Raw genomic sequence first — 24060 nt, 5'->3', positions numbered from 1 at the left:
TGACCAGATTTGGCTGGGTGCAGTGGCTCACACCTATAATACTAGTACTTTGGGAGGCTGAGGCGAGTGGATTACCTGATTGGCTAGACTAGCCTGGTCAACATGGTGAAACCTTGTCTCTACTAAGAATACAAAATTAGCCGGGCGTGGTGGCTCATGCCTATAATCCCAGCTACTTGGGAGGCTGAGGCAGGAAAATCATTTGAACCAAGGAGGTGGAGGCTGCAGTGAGCCAAGATCGTGTCATTGCATTCCAGCCTGGGTGACAAGAGCAAAACTCCGTCTCCAAGAAAAAAAAAAAAAGACCAAATTTGTATGATTAAAAGAGCACTTGGGTGTTGAACTGAAAATTGATTGAAGGTAGGGCAAGGCTAGATGCAGAGAAGCCAGTTAGGAAGTAGCTGCTATATTTTAGTGAGAAACTACAATGACTTTAGCTGAGAAAAGGTAAAATATTAGGGATATAGTCTACATTATTATTATTATTATTTTTTTTTTTTTTTTGAGACAGAGGTTCGTTCTTGTTGTCCAGGCTGGCGTGCAACAGCTGTATCTCGGCTCACTGCAACCTCTGCCTCCCGAGTTTAAGCAATTCTCCTGCCTTTTGAGTAGCCTCTTGAGTAGCTAGGATTACAGGTGCCCGCCACCACGCCCAGCTAATTTTTGTATTTTTAGTAGAGATGGGGTTTCATTATGTTGGCCAGGCTGGTCTCAAACTCCTGAGCTCAGGCAATCCGCCCACCTCGGCCTCCCAAAGTGCTGGGTTTACAGGCGTGAGCCACAGGACCTGACCAGTCTGCATTATTTTTAGAAACACAACTAAAATAAAACAGAGGCCCGGCACTGCCCATCAGCCCACTTTTTACATCTATGCCTTGGGTTACTTTGGCTTAGGAATTATAGTGCAGGGGCAGGGACATGTATACACATGTCCTACTTAACTCCTTTCAGGTAACTCTACCAGAGGGGCTCAGACTGCTCAGCCAGTGGCAGTGAGAGCACATTTTTCATAGTACCACAAGATTATCCACGTTGAGCTGACATCGGAGTTCCTGTCATAATATCTAATCACTCAATAATATCTAATTACTCAAGACATTCAGAGTGTTTTCACATCTACTATCTGGTACCAGAGTTTTAGCTCCAAGAGGCAAAGGTTTTGGTTCTTTTTGTTCACCGCTGTATTTTTAGTGCTTAGAACTGAACTTGGTACCTACTAAGTGCTCAATAAATAGTACTCAGTAAATGACCACATTGAATTTTGATATTTAATCATCACAACAATCCTGTGAGGATAGGTAGGACATTAATTATTATCCCCATTTTATAAGTTAGAAAACAGAAAGATTTAAGAACATGTCAAATACTTGGTAATTTAGTGAAAAAAATCATGATTAAATTTCAGGTTTGTACTTCAGTTCTCCCTTTTCCCCCCATTTCTTCACAGCTGAAGAGCTAAGGTTTAAAATTCTTATATCTCTGAAACACCAGCTGTAAGTATTCTAAAATACATGATAGGTACTATTAGACACCCTATGTTATCTGATGTCTCAGCTTGTAGGGTGAATGAGGCCTACCCAGCTGCCATTGCATCAATAATCACAGTTCTCTCAAAGGAGATGCATTGTTCTTCTGGGTAATCTAATCCACCCAACCTGAACCTATCTTATACTCATGTTTCTCTCTGTGACCTACGCTTGTCTCTACTCTCCATCCTAGCCATTCTACTTCTCCAAGAAAAAGAAGTTAAGGAAGGCCTGTTATTGAAAAAACACGTTATAATATATTTTTCATATGAAAAAGAAAAGAAAAATGATGGCCAGACATAGTGGTTCATGCCTATAATCCCAGCATTTTGGGAGGCGAGATGGGAGGAGTGCTTGAAGCCAGGAGTTCGAGACGAGCCTGGGCAACAAAGCAAAGCGTGTCTCTCCAGAAAAAAAAAAAATTTTTTTTTAATTAGCCAGGCATGGCGATACACACCTGTGGCCCCAGCTACTCAGGAGGCTGAGGCAGAAGAATCACTTGAGGCCAGGAGTTCAAGGCTACAGTGAACTATGGTTGCACTGCTGCACTCCAGCCTGGGTGACAGGGTAAGATCCTGACTCTTAAAAAAAAAAAAAAACTGTGGCAGTGGGTAGTTTTGGTGCTCTTCAAAAACCTTTGTCAGCCAAATGGAATCCCAAGGGGAGGCTAAAAATGTAATATTGTATGAAAAGTTAACATTGGTCTCTTTCTTCTTAATATTAATTAAAATTAGTAATATGAAGCATAAACCACAACTCAGATATCTGGATGATATCTGGGGAAATCTGGATGTTCAATTAATATTAGTGGTTTTATATCTGGAGTTGTATATGTCTTCTGTAGGATTCCTAACCAAACTCCAAAGAGCTAGCAAACAAAATATTAAAACCAGTAATTTTGAGAGAATACGTAAAATACATGCAAACCAGTCAGAGAAGTCAGACTTTAGTTTGCCTTTTTTTCTGTCTTCCCCTTCAAGGCCTGATATTTACTTTATCCCAAGGGCAATTTGGTCTCAGAAAATTGGACCCACATAGTCAGTTAAATAGTGTATGTAACTACCCTGAGAGGGTCACACACAGAACTCACCAGAAATTCATTGGTAAATTCCTCTTTGTTAATTTTCTTGCTTTGGGCCTCATCCAGGAACTTCTGCAGAATTTCTCTTTGGTCCATGCTGCAGAGCAAGAGAAATAGTCTATAAGCAGGTTGAGGGAGGGCATGTCAAATGTGTGTCATGGCCGAGACACCTCCAAAAAGCCACTGCTGCCGCCTGAGCAGAGCATGCTGAAGTCTGTGGTTTACTGACTTCATCACAAGCCCTAGAGGAAATTAGTACGTAACCACCTTCTGTGGTCACATAACACAGCCATCATCTTGCTCCAGGGCCCTAGCGCCTTCCTTCTCAGCAAAGGAACCTGGTTACAATTTAAATTTTTAACAAACAAGAGGCTAACCGGAACATAAATTGTGGTCTGCTTAACTCTGAGATTATTCCATTCCATCACTCATACGCAAAACCCACCTTTCTTCTTGCCTCCCAGAGAAAGAGCAGAATTACAGGTCTCCTGCATGAGTTCTGTCTCTCCCCATTTCCCCAGTGAGCACAAGGGCCCAGTTGACACCTTCTGTTTCCTTATGTCCCAGGTGAACTCTGCAAAGTTCAGTTAGGCCCAGGAAAGAAGACAGACACCATTTAGAGTTACATGTCTTCTACCCCGACTGTTCATCAAAAGGTTTCTTGTCAGTGTGATCAATGAGAAACTTCTGTTCATCACAGAAGGTGTTTTTATTCATAACTTTTAAGTCTGCTATATATACCTCAAACTCTCTTTTGAATGAAGCAAAGTCAGATGCTTCTGACAGTCTGTGTCTCCCCCAGGACTGGGGAAGTGCTGACCTCCATTAGGGGAAGTGTTCATTTCAGCACCTCTTCAACCCTCCCAGTAGCCTTTGAAGCTTCACTTGGGTTCTGGATATAAAGACTAAGAGTGTTGGTCTATACAGGATCCAGAGCAAGTGACCCCCACAAGGAGCACCTGACCAGGCAGTTAGCACAATATCCTGCATATGTAATGCTGGTAAACTGTGATGGAAAGAAAAGAAAGTAAAATCAACCACCTTGCTGACAACATTGTAACTTTTAGGGCAGAAAGCCTGAAGAACTGTTTCTAAAGAACACATTTCTACTCTGCAACCAATGTCTTAGGAAATAAATTTGTTTCAGGAAGTTATGCTGTGCCTGTGGCATTTTGGCCCTGAAAGGCAGGCTCTTCTAGAAAAAGCTTCCACATCTCAGCTTGCATAACCTCTCAATGGGTACAAGTCTACCCAAGTGCCTAATTCAGTGTGAGAACATCCCAAAATCAGCATATCATCTTTGTTGAAGGCAGAAGTTCAACAAATGTTAACAAAATTAGTCTTGATCCTAGGAAAACTGGGAAATGTGTTGTTAGGGCTTCCTCTATTTAAGATATTAGCAATCCTTTCTGTTTTGCAACATTATTCAAACTTCTTTCAGGATATCATGATTCTGAACACTGTTTATTCTGAATATTAAAGATACTGCATGCTCTTTACTAAGTACTGCAAAAAGAAAAGTAAGATCATTGAGATATCTTGGTTATAGGTGACTTAAAGACAATATTTCAAATAAAGAAACTCAATCCCAGTACACATAAATTAAACCCTCATTCTTCAGCAATATTTGTTGAGAATAGTATGTTTCTCAAATTATTCCCACCTAGAATTAAGAGAGAATTTCTTGCTGCTCTAAGTAATGTGATGTTTACTTTGGCTATTTTAAAACATAAAACATGGGAAATCTTTGATTTATAAGAATACAAAATTTCAAGTTTATAATAACTAAAACCATGTAAAAGTATGTACATAGTTTAAGACTAAAAGGTGCAAAAGAGAATCAATTGTATAAGTGTGATGGGATAAAGTTTGCTTTCTAAAATTATTATACTGTTTTTAAAATTAGAAATAAACATTTAAAAAATCCATTAAGTTGTTCAACAAATTTATTGAGTACCTACTAAATTCTAAACATTATCTTAGGAGATGGGCATACAACACTGAGAAAGCCAGAATATGGTTAAAAAAAAAAAAAAAAAAAAAATCCATAGCCAGTTAGTAAAGCACCTCAGAACTAAAGATACAGACATGATTACTGATAAAAATTAAAACATTCCTTAGGTAACTTTGGAAAAGAACATAAAAATAAAAATATTCCAAATAACTTGCTTAATTGCAGAGTAGCAAAGCATAATCGTAAAAGGAAAATGATTTTCTATGTTTGGACAAATAAGATAATATAGTTTTATAATTTCTCTGTACCCTTAGAATGTCCTCAATTACACCAAAACTAAAACTTTATTTTTATTAATTGATTAGGCAAACCTGCCTAATAAAATTTAAATCTATTTTTCTCAAGCCTATATTTCAGAACAATCTCTTACTAACTTTCTTGTTTCTTCTTAAGGAGGGAGAAGATAGAAATAAATAGGAGATAGCAAAAAAATTTTTGCTTAGATGCCTCCATAGTCCTTTTCTTCAAAATCTAAGAATCTGTAAATAGTGTGTTGGCAGAACTTCACACTTTTTAAAAAAGCAAGCAGCAATTTTTAAGATTCTATTCAACTGTAAACCCAAAAGGTATAGAGACATTGTGAAATAACCAAACCCCCAAAACCCACTTAGCTACAAGGCCATTTCCTGAGTAGACCACTCAAGCAAGCAAAAAACAAACTGAAGAAGAAAACACAAAACTTTAATTTTTTTTGTTTTGGTTTTTTTGTTTGTTTGTTTTGTTTTGTTTTGTTTTGATTTGAGACAGGGTCTTGCTATGTTACCCAGGCTAGTCTGGAACTCCTGGGCTCAAGTGATCCTCCCACTTCGGCCTTCCAAGTAGCTGGAGCTATTATTATTATTATTTTTTAAATAAGCTACTACTTAATTTATCACACTTCCTTCTACAGATACCGAAGGGCAATAAGAGCATAATACTTTTTGATGAAGATTGTGTTGATTCATTTGTATCTTGTGGGAAGATAAAGAGCTGGGGAGGGGAAACAAGACTTGCAGTAAAGGTTGGCAAATACCTAAAAGAGTTTCAGAATTTATGATGAGTCATTTAAACCAGTCTGGCATAAAACCTAAGTGAATACAACAATTCCATGCAATAAAAAAAGACTTACCAACATTTTGCCAGAACCATCAAGTAAATTGTGGGAAGTAAATTGTGGATGAGCACCTGAAGAGGAGTGACAAGGCCACATCTCACTGCTGCCTCATGTGGCTGTAGTGTTTGGTCAGAAGGAAGAACACAATAGAGAAGAGTGCTGGTCACCATGTCAGCTGTTCCAACAAGAGGGGCGTATGCTAGTTTAAGGGGAAATATCAGTATCATGGAGGTCAGGAATTAGATTACAATACAGGTTAATTGAAGAGAATTTCAGGGAAGACTACAAGGATAAGATAAACTATTCAATAGGAAAAACATTCAGGATTCTCAGAACATCCTTCTCTCTTTTGGATGAGGAAGAGACATGTTTTACCCTGGAGAAGATACTTACCCAACCTTAGCTTTAGTTTCACTACCCTTGCCTTTCCCTACATCCCAGGGTCACTGATTTGATATGGGATATATACACTGTCTGTGAAACATTCAGTCCTTTGTAAGCATTCTCTTGATCACCAAGACCTATTGGAAATTTTTCCTCAATGTCTTTTTGATTCAACCTGTCTTTTCCATTCCCACTTAGTCCCATTCCCACTTTCACACCTGGATTCCTATAGCAATAAACTTATATTATCTTCCTATCTATATGTTTCCATTCTAGTATCTCCTGTTAACCAAGGCTGGATGAAAGTTCTTAAAACTGCACTTTAATGCTAAAGAATCAGAATAGTTATTGATGGTCTATGGGAACAAGTCTAGATTCCTTAGCTTGTCACCAAGCCCCTCCCTGTCAACTATCCCCAGCCAACCTATCCAAGCACATCACCTACAGACCTTGTTCATTCTACTTCTTTTTCTACTTCTCACTTGTACCCCTAAGTTTCACCACGATGAAAATAAAGCCATAAAGCTCAATTACTTTTTCTTCAAAAATCTTGCCCTTAACTGTTTCACCATGATCTTCCCTTAGTCTGAATCTCTTCAGTATAAATCTGTATATACAGCTATAGACATTTTCTTCATTTATTCAATTTCCTTGTCTCCTGTAAGTTTAAGAGTTTATTCAAAAGATGCCCCGTTTTTCAGATTTATCAAAGGCAATGATAGTGTCTTCTATGCATTTGTGTAACCCACAGTGCTTAACATGGTCTTGAGAATACATACCTAAAATAAGTCTGTTGTGATAATGTAAGCTAATGTGGTTACACTTTGGTGAGGGATCTACTCTCACTTGGTTACTCATTATATCAATTACTCCAAGTCTCTTGCCTGGCACAGTCTGTGCTTCTTGTCTCTAGCTAGGCACTTTCATTATGCCAGGAGCAGATGGGCCTTCCTACATGGAGGCACAGGAACCTGGCAAAGGGTACTTTCCTGAATGCTGCTGTCCAAGCAGCAAGGCTATTATTATGAAAGGAATGGTGTCAATACTGAGCTTCAGAGTCCATCTCTGAAGAACTGCAATAGCCAGAAATAAATGACCTCCTTTATCTCTAGAATAGGCTTGTTTCTCCTTTTATAAATGAACACGGAAGAGGCTTATAAAATGCCTTTAATTAAGCTTGTTTCATTTTGTCATGTTTTCACGTCATCCATGGTAGGAAAAGTTCCCCTACCCATCTTCTAATCTACTGCTTGTCACTACAGCATTCTAAGACTTCACTAAGTCCTTCAGTTCACCTGCTGCAGACTTCATAGTCAACCTCCCACATACTACACAGGGAAGCATACTCTGTCTTTGGTTTCAGAATCCTCAAGAGGCAAAGGGCAACCAATAAATTGCAATTGAAGCATTTTTTTATTTTTTTATTTTTGGGAGGCAGAGTTTTGCTGTTGTCCCAGGCTGGTGTGCAATGGTGCTATCTTGGCTCACTGCAACCTCCGCCTCCTGGGTTCAAGCAATTCTCCTGCCTCAGCCTCCTGAGTAGTTGGGATGACAGGCGTGAGCCACCACACCCAGCTAATTTTTATATTATTAGTAGAGATGGGGCTTCACCATGTTGACCAAGCTGGCCTTGAACTCCTGACCTCAGGTGATCCACCCGCCTCAGCCTCCCAAAAGTACTGGGATTACAGGCATGAGCCACCAACTCCAGCCTGAAGCTTTTTTTTTTTTTTTTTTTTTTTAATAAAGAGCATCAGGACTCTTTTTTTTTTTTTTTTTTTTTTTTTTGAGACAGCGTCTTGCTGTGTCACCCAGGCTGGAGTACAGTGGCACCATCTCGGCTCACTGTAGCTCCGCCTCCCGGGTTCAAGCGATTCTCCTGCCTCTGCCTCCCGAGTAGCTGGGACTACAGGTGTCCGCCACCACGCCCGGCTAATTTTTTGTATTTTTTAGTAGAGACAGGGTTTCACAGTGTTAGCCAGGATGGTCTCGATCTCCTGACCTTGTGATCCACCTGCCTCGGCCTCTAAAAGTGCTGGGATTACAGGCGTGAGCCACCGCGCCTGGCCAAGAGCATCAGGACTCTTAAAGCTTAGCATCCTGTTCAAATATAATCAAACTTGAAGTCTCATCTGAGTCAATCATTTATTCATTCATTTAATGAATATTTTTAATATCGATGTACATGACAGAGAATGAAGAGGAGGGGTGTTACAGAAGTATACAACAAATTGTATCCTTCAGCGATCCTTTATCCTAGTGGGGAAGATGACTATACAGATAATTACAATTTAAGGCCATTTTTTGGATAAGAAACATAAAAGTGGCACAAACAAAAGTTCGAGGAGGCAGAGGCCACTTCTTGTTCTAGTTATACGGATAGCCTTAATGGAGAAAGTGACAATTGGGTTAGGTCTTGACGATGTCTACAGGTAGAGCCTCAGAAAAAGCAATATGAAACACAGAGAACAGTAGGAGGATGGCTTTAGTGACTGGCTCGGTTTTACTAGAGCATTGGAATTGTAGAGGAGAATCATGATTGATTAAGGCTATATAGGGCAGTTAGGGCCAGATCCTAGGGGAATTTGAATATCAGACTGAAAGTCAGGCTTTATTTGATGAACAGTAGGGAGCCGCTGAAGATTTTCTTTTTTAAACAACCTTATTGAGGTAGTGCTAATGTACAATAAACTACACATTTCAATCAGAGTATACAGTTTGATAAGTTGGTATGAAATCACCCATAAAATCACAATCAAGATAATGAACATATCTAATCACCCTCAAAAGTTCTACTGAAGGACTTTAAGAGAATGGCATTCAAAGCAATGCTTTTGGAAAGTTATTTCTTGATTTAACAAATAAATGCCCCCTTCTGATAAAATGTTTAAGTCCTATAATCTTCATTGGTATGTTAAATTTAAAAATGAATGATACCATATACAAAAATGAATCAAAACAATAGACAAAGGAACCACAGCTTTGATCAATCTGATGTCAGTATATAGGATAGACTGGAATGGAGCAGGAACAGAACAATTTATTGAAAGCCTAAGTAGGAGGCTTTATTAATAGTCCAGGCAGTTGCTAATAAATCTGGTAGAAGAACCAGGACAAAAAGGAAGTAACAAATGAGAAAAACTGTTGGGTGAGTTGGACTGGAGAGAGAGAGACAAGGTAAAAATGACTGAGGTTTTGAGCTAGTTGTATGGCAAACGGAGAGTATGGGGATAAGAAAGGTACACATAAATAATAAGCGTCTGTGGGTATGGAATTGAGAAGGGAAATAAATCATATTTAGGAATTACTCACCGTGATGTGAAAGGTAAAGCCATTAAGAGTGGTTTGCCTCTGTGAGAGCCAGGGTTAATGGAGAGAGAAAAAAGTCAAGCTAATACCTTATGAACTCCATAACATAGAATTCCAAATTGCTAATGGCACAGTGTTTAAAATATTCCAGGCACTGGCCCTTTACAAAGTGTATTGTTTTATTTATCTCTCACAAAAATCTTATTAATAAGTTACCAAATCATCTCTATTTTACAAATGTAGAAACTAAGGTACAGAAGAATTATGTCTCTTACCCAATGTCACATAATTAGCCTATAGTGAAACTAAAGTGTTAAAATCAGGCAATCTGAATCCATTTTTAATTCCTGGGTTACAAATGTCTTCTTCCTGCAGCCCAATCACTTAAACTCTCCTAAGATAGAGTCTCCTAAAATACACAACACCTAGGCCAGAGCTGCTTAATGCATTTGCCTAGTATAATCCCCGTGGGCACCATATCTTCAAATCTCAAGATAATGCAGTATACTTGGAACTGTTTTATGAGCAACACAGGATAAAACTGGGAGCTGGAATTATTCAATTTAGATTGAATTTGCTGAAACTTAGTTCAAATGCATAGACAGAAGTTTATTTCATAAAACAGAATAGCAACAGTCAAAGTAATTTGATTTTGCCTATGAAGTCAAATACCACAAAACTCATCATCTTGAGTTTATAGTAACATAAGGGACAAAGGAGTACAAGTTTCTTAATGGTTAGCCAAAAATATAATTTCTACTAAAGAGAAACAGGACACATCATTTACAGATTACTAACCTGTTGTGATTTAACTAGGAATAAAGGAAAAAGCATAACTTTATTTATTTTCTTTCTTTTTTTTTTGAGACAGTTTTGCTTTTGTCGCCCAGGCTGGAGTACAGTGGCACCATCTCAGCTCACTGCAACCTCCGCCTCCCAGGTTCAAGTGATTCTCCTGCCTCAGCCTCCTGAGTAGCTGGGATTACAGGCACATGCCACCCAGCCTGGCTAATTTTTTGTATTTTTAGTAGAGACAGGGTTTCACCATGTTGGCCAGGCTGGTCTCAAACTCCTAACCTCAGGTAATCCACCCGCCTTGACCTCACAAAGTGCTGGGATTACAGGCATGAGCCACCGTGCCAGGCCAAAGCATAACTTTAAAAAGCAAAAATATATTAACAGCACTACATATTTACTTCTCTGAATTTAGAGGGGATAGATGGATGGCTGGCTGATAGAGGGGAAGTGGTTAGCTTTATTAAACTTTAGCCAAAGTCATTAATGCTGCTTTTCGTGAATCACAGTAGCAATGCCTTTCTTCTTGACATTCAGGAAAGTAGTCTGGTTTTCGAAGTCTCTACCTGATGACTGCCTACTAATCTGTTAGATCATTAAGGACTATTTTGAGATATAAGATCATACAAATCATAAGTTTTGCTTCTAGTCACTCTCACTTGTAGGGCCAGAGAAATGGACTACTCAGGAGCTACAGAGCTCTCTGATTGGCTGAAGACCTAGAGAAACTGTGGATTATGCAAGAACTAACAAACATATGGAGACTAAGTTCCCAAAAAAGAGTTAAATATCTTTGAGTTTAAACCCTGTATCCACAGCTGTGTTTGCTGGAATTGTCAGGACTGTAATAGAGTTTCAACTACCAAGGAGAAATGTTGATTTAGAGAAGGGGTCAGCCAACTTTTTCTGTAAAGAGCCAGCTAGTAAATATTTTGGACTTAACCGTCATATGGTCTTCCATAATAATTCAACTCTGCTATTGTAGCGCAAAAGTGGCCATGAACAATATGTAAACAAGTGAATGTTACTCTATTCCAATAAAACTTTATTTACAAAATAAGAGAGCAAGCCAGATTTGACGTGTGGGTTGTAATTTGTCAATCCATTCTCTAAAGTGATGGCTGTCACACTCTATATGTACATCAGAATCACCTATGGAACTAGTTTAAAAGGTAGGTTCCTAGGCTCCAGCCTACCCTTACAGAATCAGAATCTCTAGGAATGCGAATCAGCAATTTAATAAGGTCCACAAGTGGTGTGTGAACCACACTTTTAAAGCTCTATGCTACGCAGCTAGCTTCATGTCAGCTGGGGTGGCCTTGCTGTCCTAGATGTGGGCCAGCACTTCCTGCATCCTGTGGCAGTAACAATGCAGTAACTTTTATTTTCTTTGACCTTCCTAGTAGAAACAACTATTTTTTTTGTTTGTTTGTTTTTTGGGTTGTTTTTGTTTTTTGTTTTTTGTTTTTTGTTTTTTGCTTACAACCTCTAAAATGCATAAAATAGTCCTCCTCAGGTGAAATTAACATGAAGTTTAGGGATGATTTTTGAATGAAAATACTCAACTTAAAATAACAAGATTTTAGGCCTGGCACGGTGGCTCACGCCTGTAATCCCAGCACTTTGGGAGGCCGAGGCGGGCGAATCACGAGGTCAGGAGATCCAGACCATCCTGGCTAACATGGTAAAGCCCTGTTTCTACTAAAAATACAAAACATTAGCTAGGCATGGTGGCGGGCACCTGTAGTCCCAGCTACTCGGGAGGCTGAGGCAGAAGAATGGCGTGAACTGGGGAGGCAGAGCTTGCAGTGAGCTGAGATCGAGCCACTGCACTCCAGTCTGGGTGACAGAGCAAGACTCCGTCTAAAAAAAAAAAACAAGATTTTTCAACCAAAAAGCTTCCTGAAATCCTTTAAATTGCAAAATTAGTAGACAAGATGCTTACCAAAGGACAGGGCTAAATCTGAAGGAATAGTTTCCATTATTCTCCCTTCTCTCAAAATACCTCCAGCAAAGGCCTGCCCTGTTGTTTATAATTCCACTACTAACAAGTCATTACTTTGTGTCTAGAGGTCTTTGCTTCAACAGAACCTCATTAAAGCTCATGTGAAAACAGAAAGTAGAAAATCTCTGTGGTTTGCGTTAAGTTGACAAAAAAACAAAACAAAACAAAACAAAAACCAACTCTGTAGGCCTCTGGCAGCTGCTCCCAACTTTAACAATCAGTAAAAAATAACTTATTCAGCTAAGTTCAGTTCTGATAAAATGAAAAAAGTGTTTTTTTATTTGTTTGTTTGAATTGCCAGGAGTTAATCACCCAATCAGTCAACAAGGAAGTGATGTTCAGTCTCGTGAATAGCTCCACCTCTTCAGCTCTCCAGATTTTCCTAGGAAAGACAGTGAAAATCCTACAGTCAAAGGAATTGCTTTCAGGAACTTCCTAAGAAACCAGGAAATGATCTGCAGATAGCTCCAGGAAATGTAGCTCTTATTAAGGCTTCCACTGACCCCGTAAATGCTCTATGACAGCATAAGTTCTAATGATTACTAAAACATGGGCTTAGAATACCTTCTATGGCTACAACTACAGCAAAGATTGTTTTTTCTTAGATACTATTAAGGTGATTCTGACTTCCCTAACACACACATAAAGATGTTAGGAAAAAAAGACCCAGAAATTTACAAGGGAACAGAGTGAAGCCAGGCTGAAATTAGAACTCTACCACGAATATACTTTATAGATGATTATGTGTAGGAAATGAAGATTAGCTTTACAGTAGTCAGCAGTCAATATTTTAGGTAGCATGACTCTGGAGTCCAACACCCACAGGCTGATCTTCTGTCTGCTCCACTTTTCCATGGCAAGAAAATCTAGGCATTTTCAGCAAAATAGGGAAGCCTGTTTTCCTGTTGGTTTCCAATTTACCAAAAGGGTCATGAATTGGAATCCCAGGTATTAGTACAAAAACAGTGCAAATACCTAGCAAAGCCAGGAGCCCCAACACACTTACCCAACCTCCCTGGCCCTGGATGAACTCCCGGATGGCTCGGTTCCCATTGATCATACCCGTCATGGGGATAGCCACCTGTCCCACTACTTCAGGAGCGATGTGAGCCATATACTCAAGAAGTTTCACTGACACTGCCAGAAAGGCTCTCTCATAAGCTAAGCTGGAATCCTGAGCACACCAGGTCTTGCTGAGAGATTCCACTGTGTTCTGGAGTATAGCTCCTGCCTGAGGAAAGACAAAGGAAATATCAACAGAGTATCCCTCAAAAAGTGCAGGAGGCTGCAGGTGCAGGAATCCAGTAGAGCAATTGTTTCTTAGAGTGCCAAATGTGCAATTGGTGGTAACTAATGAAATCTCAGAGGGTAGATGGATAATCTTTTCTCGTTTTAATATTTTGTTATATTAATGGGCATTTGAAAATACATAAGTAGTCCATCAAACCCATGATTTCAGATATTATTGCTTAGGTTAAACAAAATAAATGAAAAATGATTTGAAAGAAAAATATTAAGTATGTGATAGTCCAGCTGGTTAAATTGTAAAGGTATTGCTTGAATGACAAGGAAATTGTCTGGGAAACTCTCAAGTAAAGACCGGGTGCGGTGGCTCACACCTGTAATCCCAACACTTTGGGAGGCCGAGGCAGGCAGATCACCTGAGGTCAAGAGTTCAAGACCAGCCTGGCCAACGTGGTGAAACCCTGTCTCTACTAAAAATACAAAAATTAGCCAGGCATCGTGGCACAGGCCTGTAATACCAGCTACTCAGGAGGCTGAGGCAGGAGAATCACTTGAACCTGGGAGGTGAAGGTTGAAGTGAGCCGAGATCATGCCGCTGCACTCCAGCCTGGGTGACGGAGCGAGACTCTGTCTCAAATAAAAAAAAAGGCCGAGTGCAGTGGTTCACACCTGTAATCCCAACACTTTGGGAGGCAAAAGTGGGAGGATCACATGAGGTCAGGAGTTTAAGACTAGCCTGGGCAACACATTGAGACCCTGTCTCTATGCAGAATTTTAAAAAGTAGCTAGGCATGGTGGCACATGCCTGTGGTCCCAACTACTTAGGAGGCTGAGGTGGGAGGATCACTTAAGCCTATGAGATTGAGGCTGCAGTGAGCTATCATTGAGCTACTACACTACAGCCTAGGTGACAGAGAAAGACTGTCTCAAAAATAGTAATTAATTAGAATTAATAATAAAATAATTAATTAAAATAATTGAGTAGCTCTTCCTTTTCCTCTTTCCTTTTCAAATATGGGATCCAAAAGCCATTAGGTGGGTCCAAGCAAGATCTGTGGGGATTTAGGCGGGTCAAGCCTGGCCAGAGCTGAATATCAGAGCCCAAACAAGCCGAAAAGGACATCCATGTGGGAGGGCACCTAAATCTTGATTTCTAAATATCATTCTCCATTAAAACAAACCAAAGGCCGGGTGCGGTGGCTCACGTCTGTAATCCCAGCACTTTGGGAAGCCAAGGCAGGTGAATCATGAGGTCAGGAGTTCAAGACCAGTCTGGCCAACGTAGTGAAACCCCTTCTCTACTAAAAATACAAAAAAGTAGCCGGGCGTGGTGGCGGGCGCATGTAATCCCAGCTACTCTGGAGGCTGAGGGAGGAGAATCATGTGAACCCGGAAGGTAGAGGTTGAAGTGAGCCGAGATGGCGCCATTGCACTCCAGCCCGGGCGAAAGTGCGAGACTCCGTCTCCAAAAAAAAAAAAAAAAAAAAAAAAAGGTGGGCGCGGTGGCTCACACCTGTAATCCTAGCACTTTGGGAGGCCGAGGCCGGCGAATTGTCTGAGCTCAGGAGTTCGCGACCAGCCTGGGCCAACATGGTGAAACCCCGTCTCTACTAAAATACAAAAAAAAAAAAAAAAAAAAATTAGCCAGGCTTGGCAGTGTGCGTCTATAGTCCCAGCTACTTGGGAGGCTGAGGCAGGAGAATTGCTTGAATCCGAGAGGCAGAGGTTGCAGTGAGCTGAGATCGTGCCACTGCACTCCAGACTGGCAACAGAGTGAGACTCGTCTCAAAAAATAAAAGAAACCAGCGCTCTCTGGAGAATGGTTGATTTCAGTTTGGGGCTAGGGAAGTATAAGATCTTCTGTCAGAAATTAAGGAAGTACTCAAATAAAGATAGAGACACATCAAAGAGGTGCAGTCTAGAGTGAAAGCACTCCCACTAGCTAAAACTAGGATGATTTGAGCATCTAAATTAATAATGACATTAACAGATTATAACCCACTGAATAAAGTAGGAATTCATGGGTCCAATGCTGATAAAAAATGAATGCATTGAAATTTTGATGAGATGTGGAATATTTACATAGTTTCAAAGTACCTCGCCATAAAACACTTATTAATTACAAAGGGGAAAAGAGTAACTTTATAGAGGAGAAGCCTTACAGACACCATCTTAAGTGATTAAAGTTAACAACATCAATACTGGGATAAAATGAAATATTGTGCCAATTGATGCAATGCACTGAGAACACAGCAATACTTCTGTGATATTCCTACCAAAGGTACATATCTTTAATTTATTCAAGAAGAAACATCAAACAAACCCAATTAAGGGACATTCAACAAGATAGACCATAGTCTTCAAGTGTCACGGTTATGAAAATCAAGGAAAGACTGAGGAAAAATTCCAGATTGGAGGAAACTAAAGAGAAATGACAACTAAATGCAATATGTGATTCTGGCCTACAACTTTTTACTATACGTTACATTATCAGGAAAAATGGCAAAACTTGAAAGAGATCTAAGGATTAGATGAAAATGAATCAATGTTAATTTCCTGGTTTTGATGGTTAGAATGTGGTTACATTAGAGAATGTCCTCGTTTGAAGGAAGTATAAAAGTATTAGGGGTTGATGAAATATCATGTCAACTCCCTCCTGTCAAATGATTAAAGAGAGAAATTATTTGTGCTATCCTTGCAACTTTTCCCTGAGTTTAGGGCTGTTTCAAAATTTTTTTTTATTAAAACAAGTTCAAGTCAAATAATTTTTTTTTTTTTTTTTGAGACAGAGTCTTGCTCTGTCACCCAGGTTGGAGTGCAATGGCACCATCTTGGCTCACTGCAACCTCCGCCTCCCGGGTTCAAGCAATTCTTCTGTCTCAGCCTTCCGCGTAGCTGGGATTACAGTTGTGTGCCACCATGCCTGGCTAATTTGTGTATTTGTGTTTGTATGTATGTGTGTATGTATGTATTTATTTATTTATTTTGAGAGAGGGTCTCACTCTGTTGCCCAGATTGGAGTGCAGTGGCGAGATCTCAGTTCACTGCAACCTCCCTCTGCCTCCCAGTTTCAAGTGATTCTCCTACCTCAGCCTCCTGAGTAGCTGGGAATTACAGGTGTGCGCCACTATGCCCAGCTAATTTTTGTATTATTAGCAGAGATGGGGTTTCACTATGTTGGCCAGGCTGGTCTCAAACTCCCGGCCTCAAGCAGTCCGCCCCTCTCAGCCTCCCAAAGTGCTGGGATTACAAGCATGAGCCATGGCACCCAGCCAAAAAAAAATCTGTTTAATGAAAAAAAAGTCAACTCAGCTATCAACTACCTAGGACAGCCTCAGGGCAAGTAACTGGAGGTAACAGGTCCAGTTCTGCTTGAAGGTAGTGTAGGCACACTGCCCAAGCTATGTATAGTAGGAAGAATAAAGCATAATGGTTAAGAGTGTGGTTCTTTTTTTGAGACAGAGTCTTGCTCTGTCGCCCAGGCTGGAGAGCAGTGGCGTGATCTCAGCTCACTGCAACCTCCGCCTCCCAGGTTTCTCCTACCTCAGTCTCTCAAGTAGCTGGGATTACAAGTAGCTGGGATTACACCCAGCTAATTTTTGTATTTTTAGTAGAGACAGGGATTCTCTATGTTGGCCAGGCTGGTGTTGAACTCCTGACGTCAAGTTATCTGCCCGGCTAATTTTTGTATTTTTAGGTAGAGATGGGGGTTTCACCATTTTGACCAGGCTGGTCTCGAACTCCTGACATCAGGTGATCCACCCAGATGGGCTAGGCGCGGTGATTCACCCCTGTAATCCCAGCACTTTTGGAGGCCGAAGCGGGTGGATCACCTGAGATCAGGAGTTCAAGGCCAGCCTGGCCAACATGGTGAAACCCCATCTCTACTAAAAATACAAAAATTAGCAGGGCATGGTGGCGGGTGCCTGTAATCACAGCTACTTGGGAGACTGAGACAGGAGAATCACTTGAATCCGGGAGGCAGAGGTTGCAGTGAGAGTCTGTCTCCAAAAAAAATAAAAAAAGAAATTCTTACTGAGGACGTATTATATATAAGGCACTGTTACAGGTTGTGTGAATATGGCAGTGAACAAAACAGGTTAGATGTTTGCTTTTGTGGTGTTATATGCAGATGGGGAGAGGTTGCTGCGGCGATAATAGCTTCCATGATAACTCATACAGGGGCATAATGATTAAATGAGATAATAATTGCACATTGTAAGTGATAAGTTAATATTAGCTGTCATTGTTGATATATATCAGCAACATCTCCTAGATACTGCCTTATTGTCTTTACATCTGAAACAGAGTCCAAGTGCTACTGCCAGTAATCAGCATTCTGATGAAAAGCCAGTGAGCTGCTGTAGGGCTTATCCCTCATTGCATCAAACTTGTAGACTGCCTGTCATTCCTGTATATACTTCACTGCTGGACCCTGGGGGAAAAAAGTGCCCACCTCCAACAAAATAAATATTAAAATATGCATAAGCTGGGACCAGGTGTGGTGGCTCATGCCTGTAATTCCAGCACTTTGGGAGGCCAAGGCGGGCCAATTGCCTGAGCTCAGAAGTTCGAGACCAGCCTGGGCAACATGGTGAAACCCCATCTCTACTAAAATACAAAAAATAATTAGCTGGGTGTGGCGGCGTGCACCTGTAGTCCCAGCTACTTGGGAGGCTGAGGCAGGAAAATTGCTTGAACCTGGGGGATGGAGGTTGCAGTGAGCCAAGATCGCACCACTGCACTGAAGCCTGGGTGACAGAGCAAGACTCCATCTCAAAAAAAAAAAAAAAAAAAAAAAAGCATAGGCTGGGTGTGGTAGCTCACGCCTGTAATCCCAGGACTTTGGGAGGCCGAGGTGGGTGGATCACCTGAGCTCGGGAGTTCAAGACCAGCCTGGGCAACATGGCAAAAACCCATCTCTACTAAAAATAAAGATAATAAAAATAAAAAATAGATGGGCATGGTAGCACTTGCCTGAAGTCCCAGCTACTCAGGAGGCAGCGGTGGGAGGATCGCTTGAGCCCAGAAGGTGGAGCCTGCAGTGAGCTGAGATCACACCACTGCACTTGAGCCTAGGTGACAGAGTAAGACCCTGTCTCAAAAAAAAAAAAATGCTATACTTTGCCAAGAATAAAGTGCTATAAAATGTGCTCTATGCACACTAAGCACAGCTCTGATGAAGACCAAGTAGAGACAAGCTGAAGGTTCATCAGCCTATGCCAAAAATTTTCCATCTCCATACCACTTAGGTTTTAGCAATTGGAGAATTCTTGCTATACCTCCTTGGAATATAAGCCCCCAAATATTTTCATAGAACATTCCTAGTCACCATAGTATGGGAGTAGTAAGAAAAGGAAGTTTGAAATAGGAAAAAAAGCAGCAAACAATAGCATGAAGTAGAAACTTGACCTGTTCTTGAATGGTTTCTGCAATGATGTTTTTGGCGTAAGTTTCCAATTCTGCGTTAAACTGGTCACCCAGCATCCGAAGGCGACCAGCAATGATAACCACGTCAAAAGAGCAAGGCTCTCCTACGACAGAGGGAACACATTTGTTACAATGCTTGAAGCAATGGCAAGTCCCAGGAATCTGGGCAATGGAAAAATTGGTCTTGTTTTTAAATAATTTTCACATCATCTCCCAAGAGCTTAAATGTTTTGTCAACACCAATAGTCAGAAAGTTTCCCTTCATTGAGAACCTCTTTCCCTTTAGGTGTTACTGAAAGCTTAGAGTTTGCCTTTTGAAACTTAAAGGAAATAAATAAAACATACTCTTTTTTTTTGAGACTGAGTCTCTGTCGCCCAGATTGGAGTGCAGTGGCATGATCTCTGCTCATTGCAACCTCCGCCTCCCAGGTTCAAGCAATTCTCATGCCTCAGTCTCCCATGTAGCTGGGACTACAGGCGTGAGTCACCATGCCTGGCTAATTTTTGTATTTTTAGTAGAGATGGGGTTTCACCATGTTGGCCAGGCTGATCTCAAACCCCTGACTTCAAGTCACCTGCCTTGGCCTCCCAAAGTGCTGGGATTACAGGAGTCAGTCACCGTGCCCAGCCGAAAACATACTCTTATTGACCTGCAATCACCACCTAGGCCAGGAGCCTTACCTGAATCTACTTCATCTACACAGCATAGGTTCCGGTTGGCAACCTGCAATGTTGGGGCCAAGAAGTCCATGAGTAGAGCGTTCACAATGCATTCCGTTTTTTCCTCAAAAGTTTGGGGGCTCTTCATTTTAGATGTTTGCTGCCAAGTTTTGCTTTTCCACAAAACAAGCAGTTTTCAGCCCAGCAGGAAGTTAAAAACACTTGTAAATCAACAAATGTTTCTAACTCTTGTAGTTTCCTGACATGTAGTCCTGGAACTTTTCCCACTAGCTTTCTTCAAACACAGCTGCTCAGAAAGGTGGGACTTCTCGGAGGGGATTACCTACTTGGAACTGGGGAGACTTTAAAGACTTTAGGTTCTTTATCTCAGACCACACCCTAACCACATAAAGTTAATGCTTAACTTTTATCGTTAGATAGCCAATCTAGAACTGAAACAGAGTTCAGGAAGAGCCTCTGGAGTAATTTTATTAAGAAATACTTCCTTTACTTCTTAGGTCCTGCATATGGCATAATTTAAAGGAAGGTTTTGAAGTTACAGTGGACCAGCATTCAACTTCTGTTTACGCAGCCGGGGGCGGTGGCTCACGCCTGTAATCCCCGCACTTTGGGAGGCCGAGGCGGGCGGATCACAAGGTCAGGAGATCGAGACCATCCTGGCGAACACGGTGAAACCCCATATCTACTAAAAAAAAAAAAAAAAATTAGCCGGGCGTGGTGGTGGGCACCTGTAGTCCCAGCTTCTGAGGAGGCTGAGGCAGGAGAATGGCGTGAACCTGGGGGGCGGTGGAGCTTGCATTGAGCGGAGATCGCTCAACTGCACTCCAGCCTGGGCGACAGAGCGAGACTCCGTCTCAAAAAAAAAAAAAAAAACCCTTCTGTTTATGGAATTTATTTGCCATAATCATATAATAATTATTTACCAAACAAGGAACCATACTTGGCACTATAACATAGAAAAATGATACAGGCACAGTTACTGTGCTCATGAAGCTTACACTTCAGCAGAAATGACAGACATTAAATGACTAATCACATAGTTATTTGTGCTATTGAGATCAGTGCACTTAGATCAGTGAAGTGTAATAGAGAATCAAGCCTTTGATCAGTTTAATAGGGAAACAAGCCCAGGGGACTGGGAAGGCTTCCTTAAAATAGTAGCATCTGAGATGAGCTCTGAGGAATAAGTAGGCATTCACTATGCAAAAAGGAGGCATAATACTATTCTAGGTGGAGGGGTAGCAAATATAAAGTTTGGGAAAGTTAAAAAAAACAACTCAAACAACTTGGAATTATAATGGGGACAATGGAAAATATTTCACAGATAAATTATGAAGATTAAGCAAGATAACATGCAGAATGGCCTAGCACTGTTGGCGTACAATAAATGTTAAATGTCCTCCTTTTAGCCCAAGGCATAATGACCAGGATGAAAGAGATCTGAGATTCTTTCTCTAGCAAAAGGATTTTCCTAACAGGGTCGGACTCCATCACTGTTTTAAGAGATCTCATGATTGGACACTTATCTGTAGTGGTTGCCTTTTTAATGTAGCTAAACCTAGATTTTGGGTCTGGGTCTCAGACCCAAATCAAGTCTATCTGCAAACTTACCACTCAACCTCTGACCTGGTGAAGTTATTAACAGCTCCAACTAATAAAAGAGTCAAGCATAGGCCGGGCACGGTGGCTTACACCTATAATCCCAGCATTTTTGGGAGGCCGGGGTGGGTGAATAACCTGAGGTCAGGAGTTCACGACCAGCCTGGCCAACATGGTAAAACCCATCTCTACTAAAAATACAAAAATCAGCTGGGTGTGGTGGTGCGTGCCTGTAATCCCAGCTACTCGGGAGGCTGAGGCATGAGAATTGCTTGAACCTGGGAGGCGGAGGTTGTGGTGAGCCGAGATTACGCCACTGCACTCCAGCCTCTGTTGCTCTGGGCAACAGAGCGAGACTCTGTCTCCAAAAAAAAAAAAAAAAGAAAAGATTCAAGCATAAACAGTAAGTCAGTTGTTCAGAATGGAATTTCTGTCTTGCAAAATATCAAAGCCAATCTTGTGTTTTCTGTTCCATTTGAAAACACATACAACCACTATACACCTATTAAAATGGCCAAAATCCAGAACACTGGCAAAACCAGATGCTGGTGAGGATGTGGGGCAGGAACTGTCATTCATTGCTGGTAGGAATGCAAAACGGTACAGCCATTTTGGAAGAGTTTAGCAGTTTCTCACAAAACTAAACATCCTCTTAACATATGATTTAGCAATTGTACTCCTTGGTATCTACCCAAAGGAGCTGAAAACTTGTCTACACAAAAACTTGCACATGGTTGTTTATAGCAGCTTTATTCATAATTGCCCAAACTTGGAAGCAACCAATATGTCCTTCAGTAGGTAAATGAATAAATACACTGTCATACATACAGACAATAGACATTATTTAGTGCTAAAAAGAAATGAGCTGGCCAGGCGCGGTGGCTCACACCTGTAATCCCAGCTACTCAGGAGACTGAGGCAGGAGAATTGCTTGAACCCAGGAGGCGGAGGTTGCAGTGAGCTGAGATGGCACCACGGCACTCCAGCCTGGGTGACAGAGTGAGACTCCATCTCAAAAAATAAAAAAAGAAATGAGCTATCAGGCCATGAAAAGATGAGGAGGAATTTGGGTGATAATTGGACTTTGGGTAATAATTGATGAGGTAAGTTCATCAGTTTAAAACAAATTGTACCACTTTGATTGAGGATGTTGATAATGGGGAAGACTATGCTTGTGTGGGGGCAGAAGGTATATGGGAAATCTCTGTACCTTTGTTTCAATTTTGCTTTGAACCTAAAAAACTGCTCTTAAAAAGTCTTAATTTTTAAAAATGATCATAAATTGCTTTTGGAGTAAGAACACAAATTATGTTCCCATGTAGCTAAAAAAAAGCGTTATTTTCATTTGTCATCTGTTGCTCATTCTCTCTAGAGACAAAAGGGCTGAAACCTCCATTATTACTAAGTAGGCTTCAGATCTTTAACATCAGAAGGGCACTCAGAGAAAATTGTAGGCTAGCCTCCTTTCACATTAGAGCTAGCCACTGACAGTTGAAGGATTCTAAAAAATACATTTGTGACATACTCCCAAAACAATATATAAAAAACGAAAATATTTATGAGACCATCCAGCTGGTATTAAATAGCTTGCCCAAGTTCACACATCAGTGTAGAGGACTATGTGCTCGCAAACGAGAGGTTCCTGATAAGTCCTGCTCTTGCAAACGAAGCAGGGCGTTGGGGGCTTGTTTATGTGTAAACATCTTGAAAATCCAGAAAGTCAGGGAAAGGTCAGAAAAACAACAATGTGTCTTGTGACTTGGCAACATTCCACAAATGACTGTATAAAATAAAGCAGAGCACGCCATTCGAGGCGGCCACCATGTTTGTCTTGTCTTGTGTTGTCTTGTGTGTTCATTCCTTTGTTTAGGAAACACGCGGACCCCAACACATCAGTAAGTGGCAGAATAAAACCAAGTCTGTCTTACATCAGACTGAAGCTTTTCCCACAGTAATAAACCACCTTCCTCATTTCATTATCAGTATGCTCATGCCATCTTTGAACTCGAATCTTGAGTCCAGGGGTGGCGGCACACACCTATAGTCCCAGCTACTCAGGAGACTGAAGCAGGAGGATCACTTGAGGCCAGATCAAGGCTTCACTGAGCCATGGTCACACCACTGCACACCAGCCCGGATGACAAAGCAAGTCTCTGTCTCAAAAAAAAAAAAAAGTCTAATTTCAACTCCTTTGCATTGTCTTTTATAATCAATGTTGTAAAGCTATAGAAAGAGAGTACAGCCTGTCATTGGCAATGTGGAGTAAATTTTCCACGTTTGTTTACTTCTTCTGGGCCTTCAATAAAGCACCCTCCAAAACTATCCCTTTCCATCAGCCCACATACCTTCACCCTTGCAGTTGTAATATTGTGCTCTTAATTATTACTGAAAAATGATAAGGCCAGAATTTTTTCACCGTCACTTGTTTCTCTTGCTACCCTCTGACCACAACAATTTACATCCCTCCCCGAAAAGCTTTGTCTCATTGTATCATTGGCTTAAAGTCCAGGATCCTGTCATGTGTACCAGATGTGCATGTGGATGAAGATCCTTGGGTGCAACTCCTCTCAACATGGAGACTTGTAACTAAGAAAACAAGCAATGTGTCCCCTCTCCCCTAAACACCCCATATCTAAGAAAGGAATAGAATACTTTTAACAGAACGCCTGTTCAAAAATAGGGGGAACGGAAATACATCACAGTCACTGATTCACAACTATAAAATGATGGTAACTAAGCATTATTGCCTCTGCGGTGTTCCAAAACACTATTGTCTTTGTGGGACCTCATTACATACACAACATTCTGTTTACCTGTCAACTAAGAATGATATTAGAAGGCTGCTGCTTTGAGAGCACAGTATGGACTACCTTCATGGATTGTAAAATATAAACATCT

At 40.9% G+C, this 24060-nt stretch overlaps 2 protein-coding genes and 1 long non-coding RNA gene across 13 annotated transcripts in view; 1 reads left to right on the top strand and 2 right to left on the bottom strand.

Moving 5' to 3' along the window:
- Positions 1 to 4371, bottom strand: part of LOC105479166 (protein tyrosine phosphatase non-receptor type 22) — a 67087-nt gene extending 62716 nt beyond the window's left edge. For 5 of the 9 annotated variants that reach the window (XM_011737019.3, XM_011737015.3, XM_011737016.3 and 2 more), the window contains exon 1: positions 2617 to 4367. In XM_011737019.3, coding sequence (XP_011735321.2) covers positions 2617 to 2703 — 87 coding nt within the window. In that variant the 5' untranslated portion in view covers positions 2704 to 4367. Of the gene's footprint in view, positions 1 to 2616 lie in introns of all 9 variants that reach the window. The other 4 variants (XM_011737018.3, XM_071090941.1, XM_011737020.3 and 1 more) reach the window with 3 other exon arrangements.
- Positions 1 to 21549, top strand: part of LOC105479165 (uncharacterized) — an 85534-nt gene extending 63985 nt beyond the window's left edge. Inside the window, exon 9 of one of the 2 annotated variants that reach the window (XR_011620028.1) lies at positions 20061 to 21549. This is a non-coding gene — a long non-coding RNA (uncharacterized lncRNA). Of the gene's footprint in view, positions 1 to 12508; positions 12616 to 20060 lie in introns of those variants that run through there. The other variant, XR_011620022.1, reaches the window with a different exon arrangement.
- LOC105479167 (BCL2 like 15) lies at positions 12479 to 19935 on the bottom strand. 2 transcript variants are annotated; one of them, XM_011737021.2, is made up of 4 exons: positions 19564 to 19927; positions 18865 to 18986; positions 13214 to 13438; positions 12479 to 12589 (listed from the first exon to the last, which is right to left on the bottom strand). In XM_011737021.2, the coding sequence occupies exons 1-4, from the start codon at positions 19688 to 19690 to the stop codon at positions 12572 to 12574; spliced, it is 492 nt and encodes a 163-aa protein (XP_011735323.1). In that variant the 5' UTR covers positions 19691 to 19927; the 3' UTR covers positions 12479 to 12571. The 2 variants fall into 2 exon arrangements, with proteins under 2 accessions (XP_011735323.1, XP_011735324.1); XM_011737022.2 differs by having other exon boundaries at positions 12504 to 12589; positions 13270 to 13438; positions 19564 to 19935.
- Positions 21550 to 24060: the final 2511 nt, after the last annotated feature.

The sequence above is a fragment of the Macaca nemestrina genome, chromosome 1 (genome assembly GCF_043159975.1).
Source record: "Macaca nemestrina isolate mMacNem1 chromosome 1, mMacNem.hap1, whole genome shotgun sequence".
NCBI lineage: Eukaryota > Metazoa > Chordata > Mammalia > Primates > Cercopithecidae > Macaca > Macaca nemestrina.
Note: the sequence above shows the minus strand (reverse complement) of the source record. Positions and strands in the feature narration are given on the sequence as shown.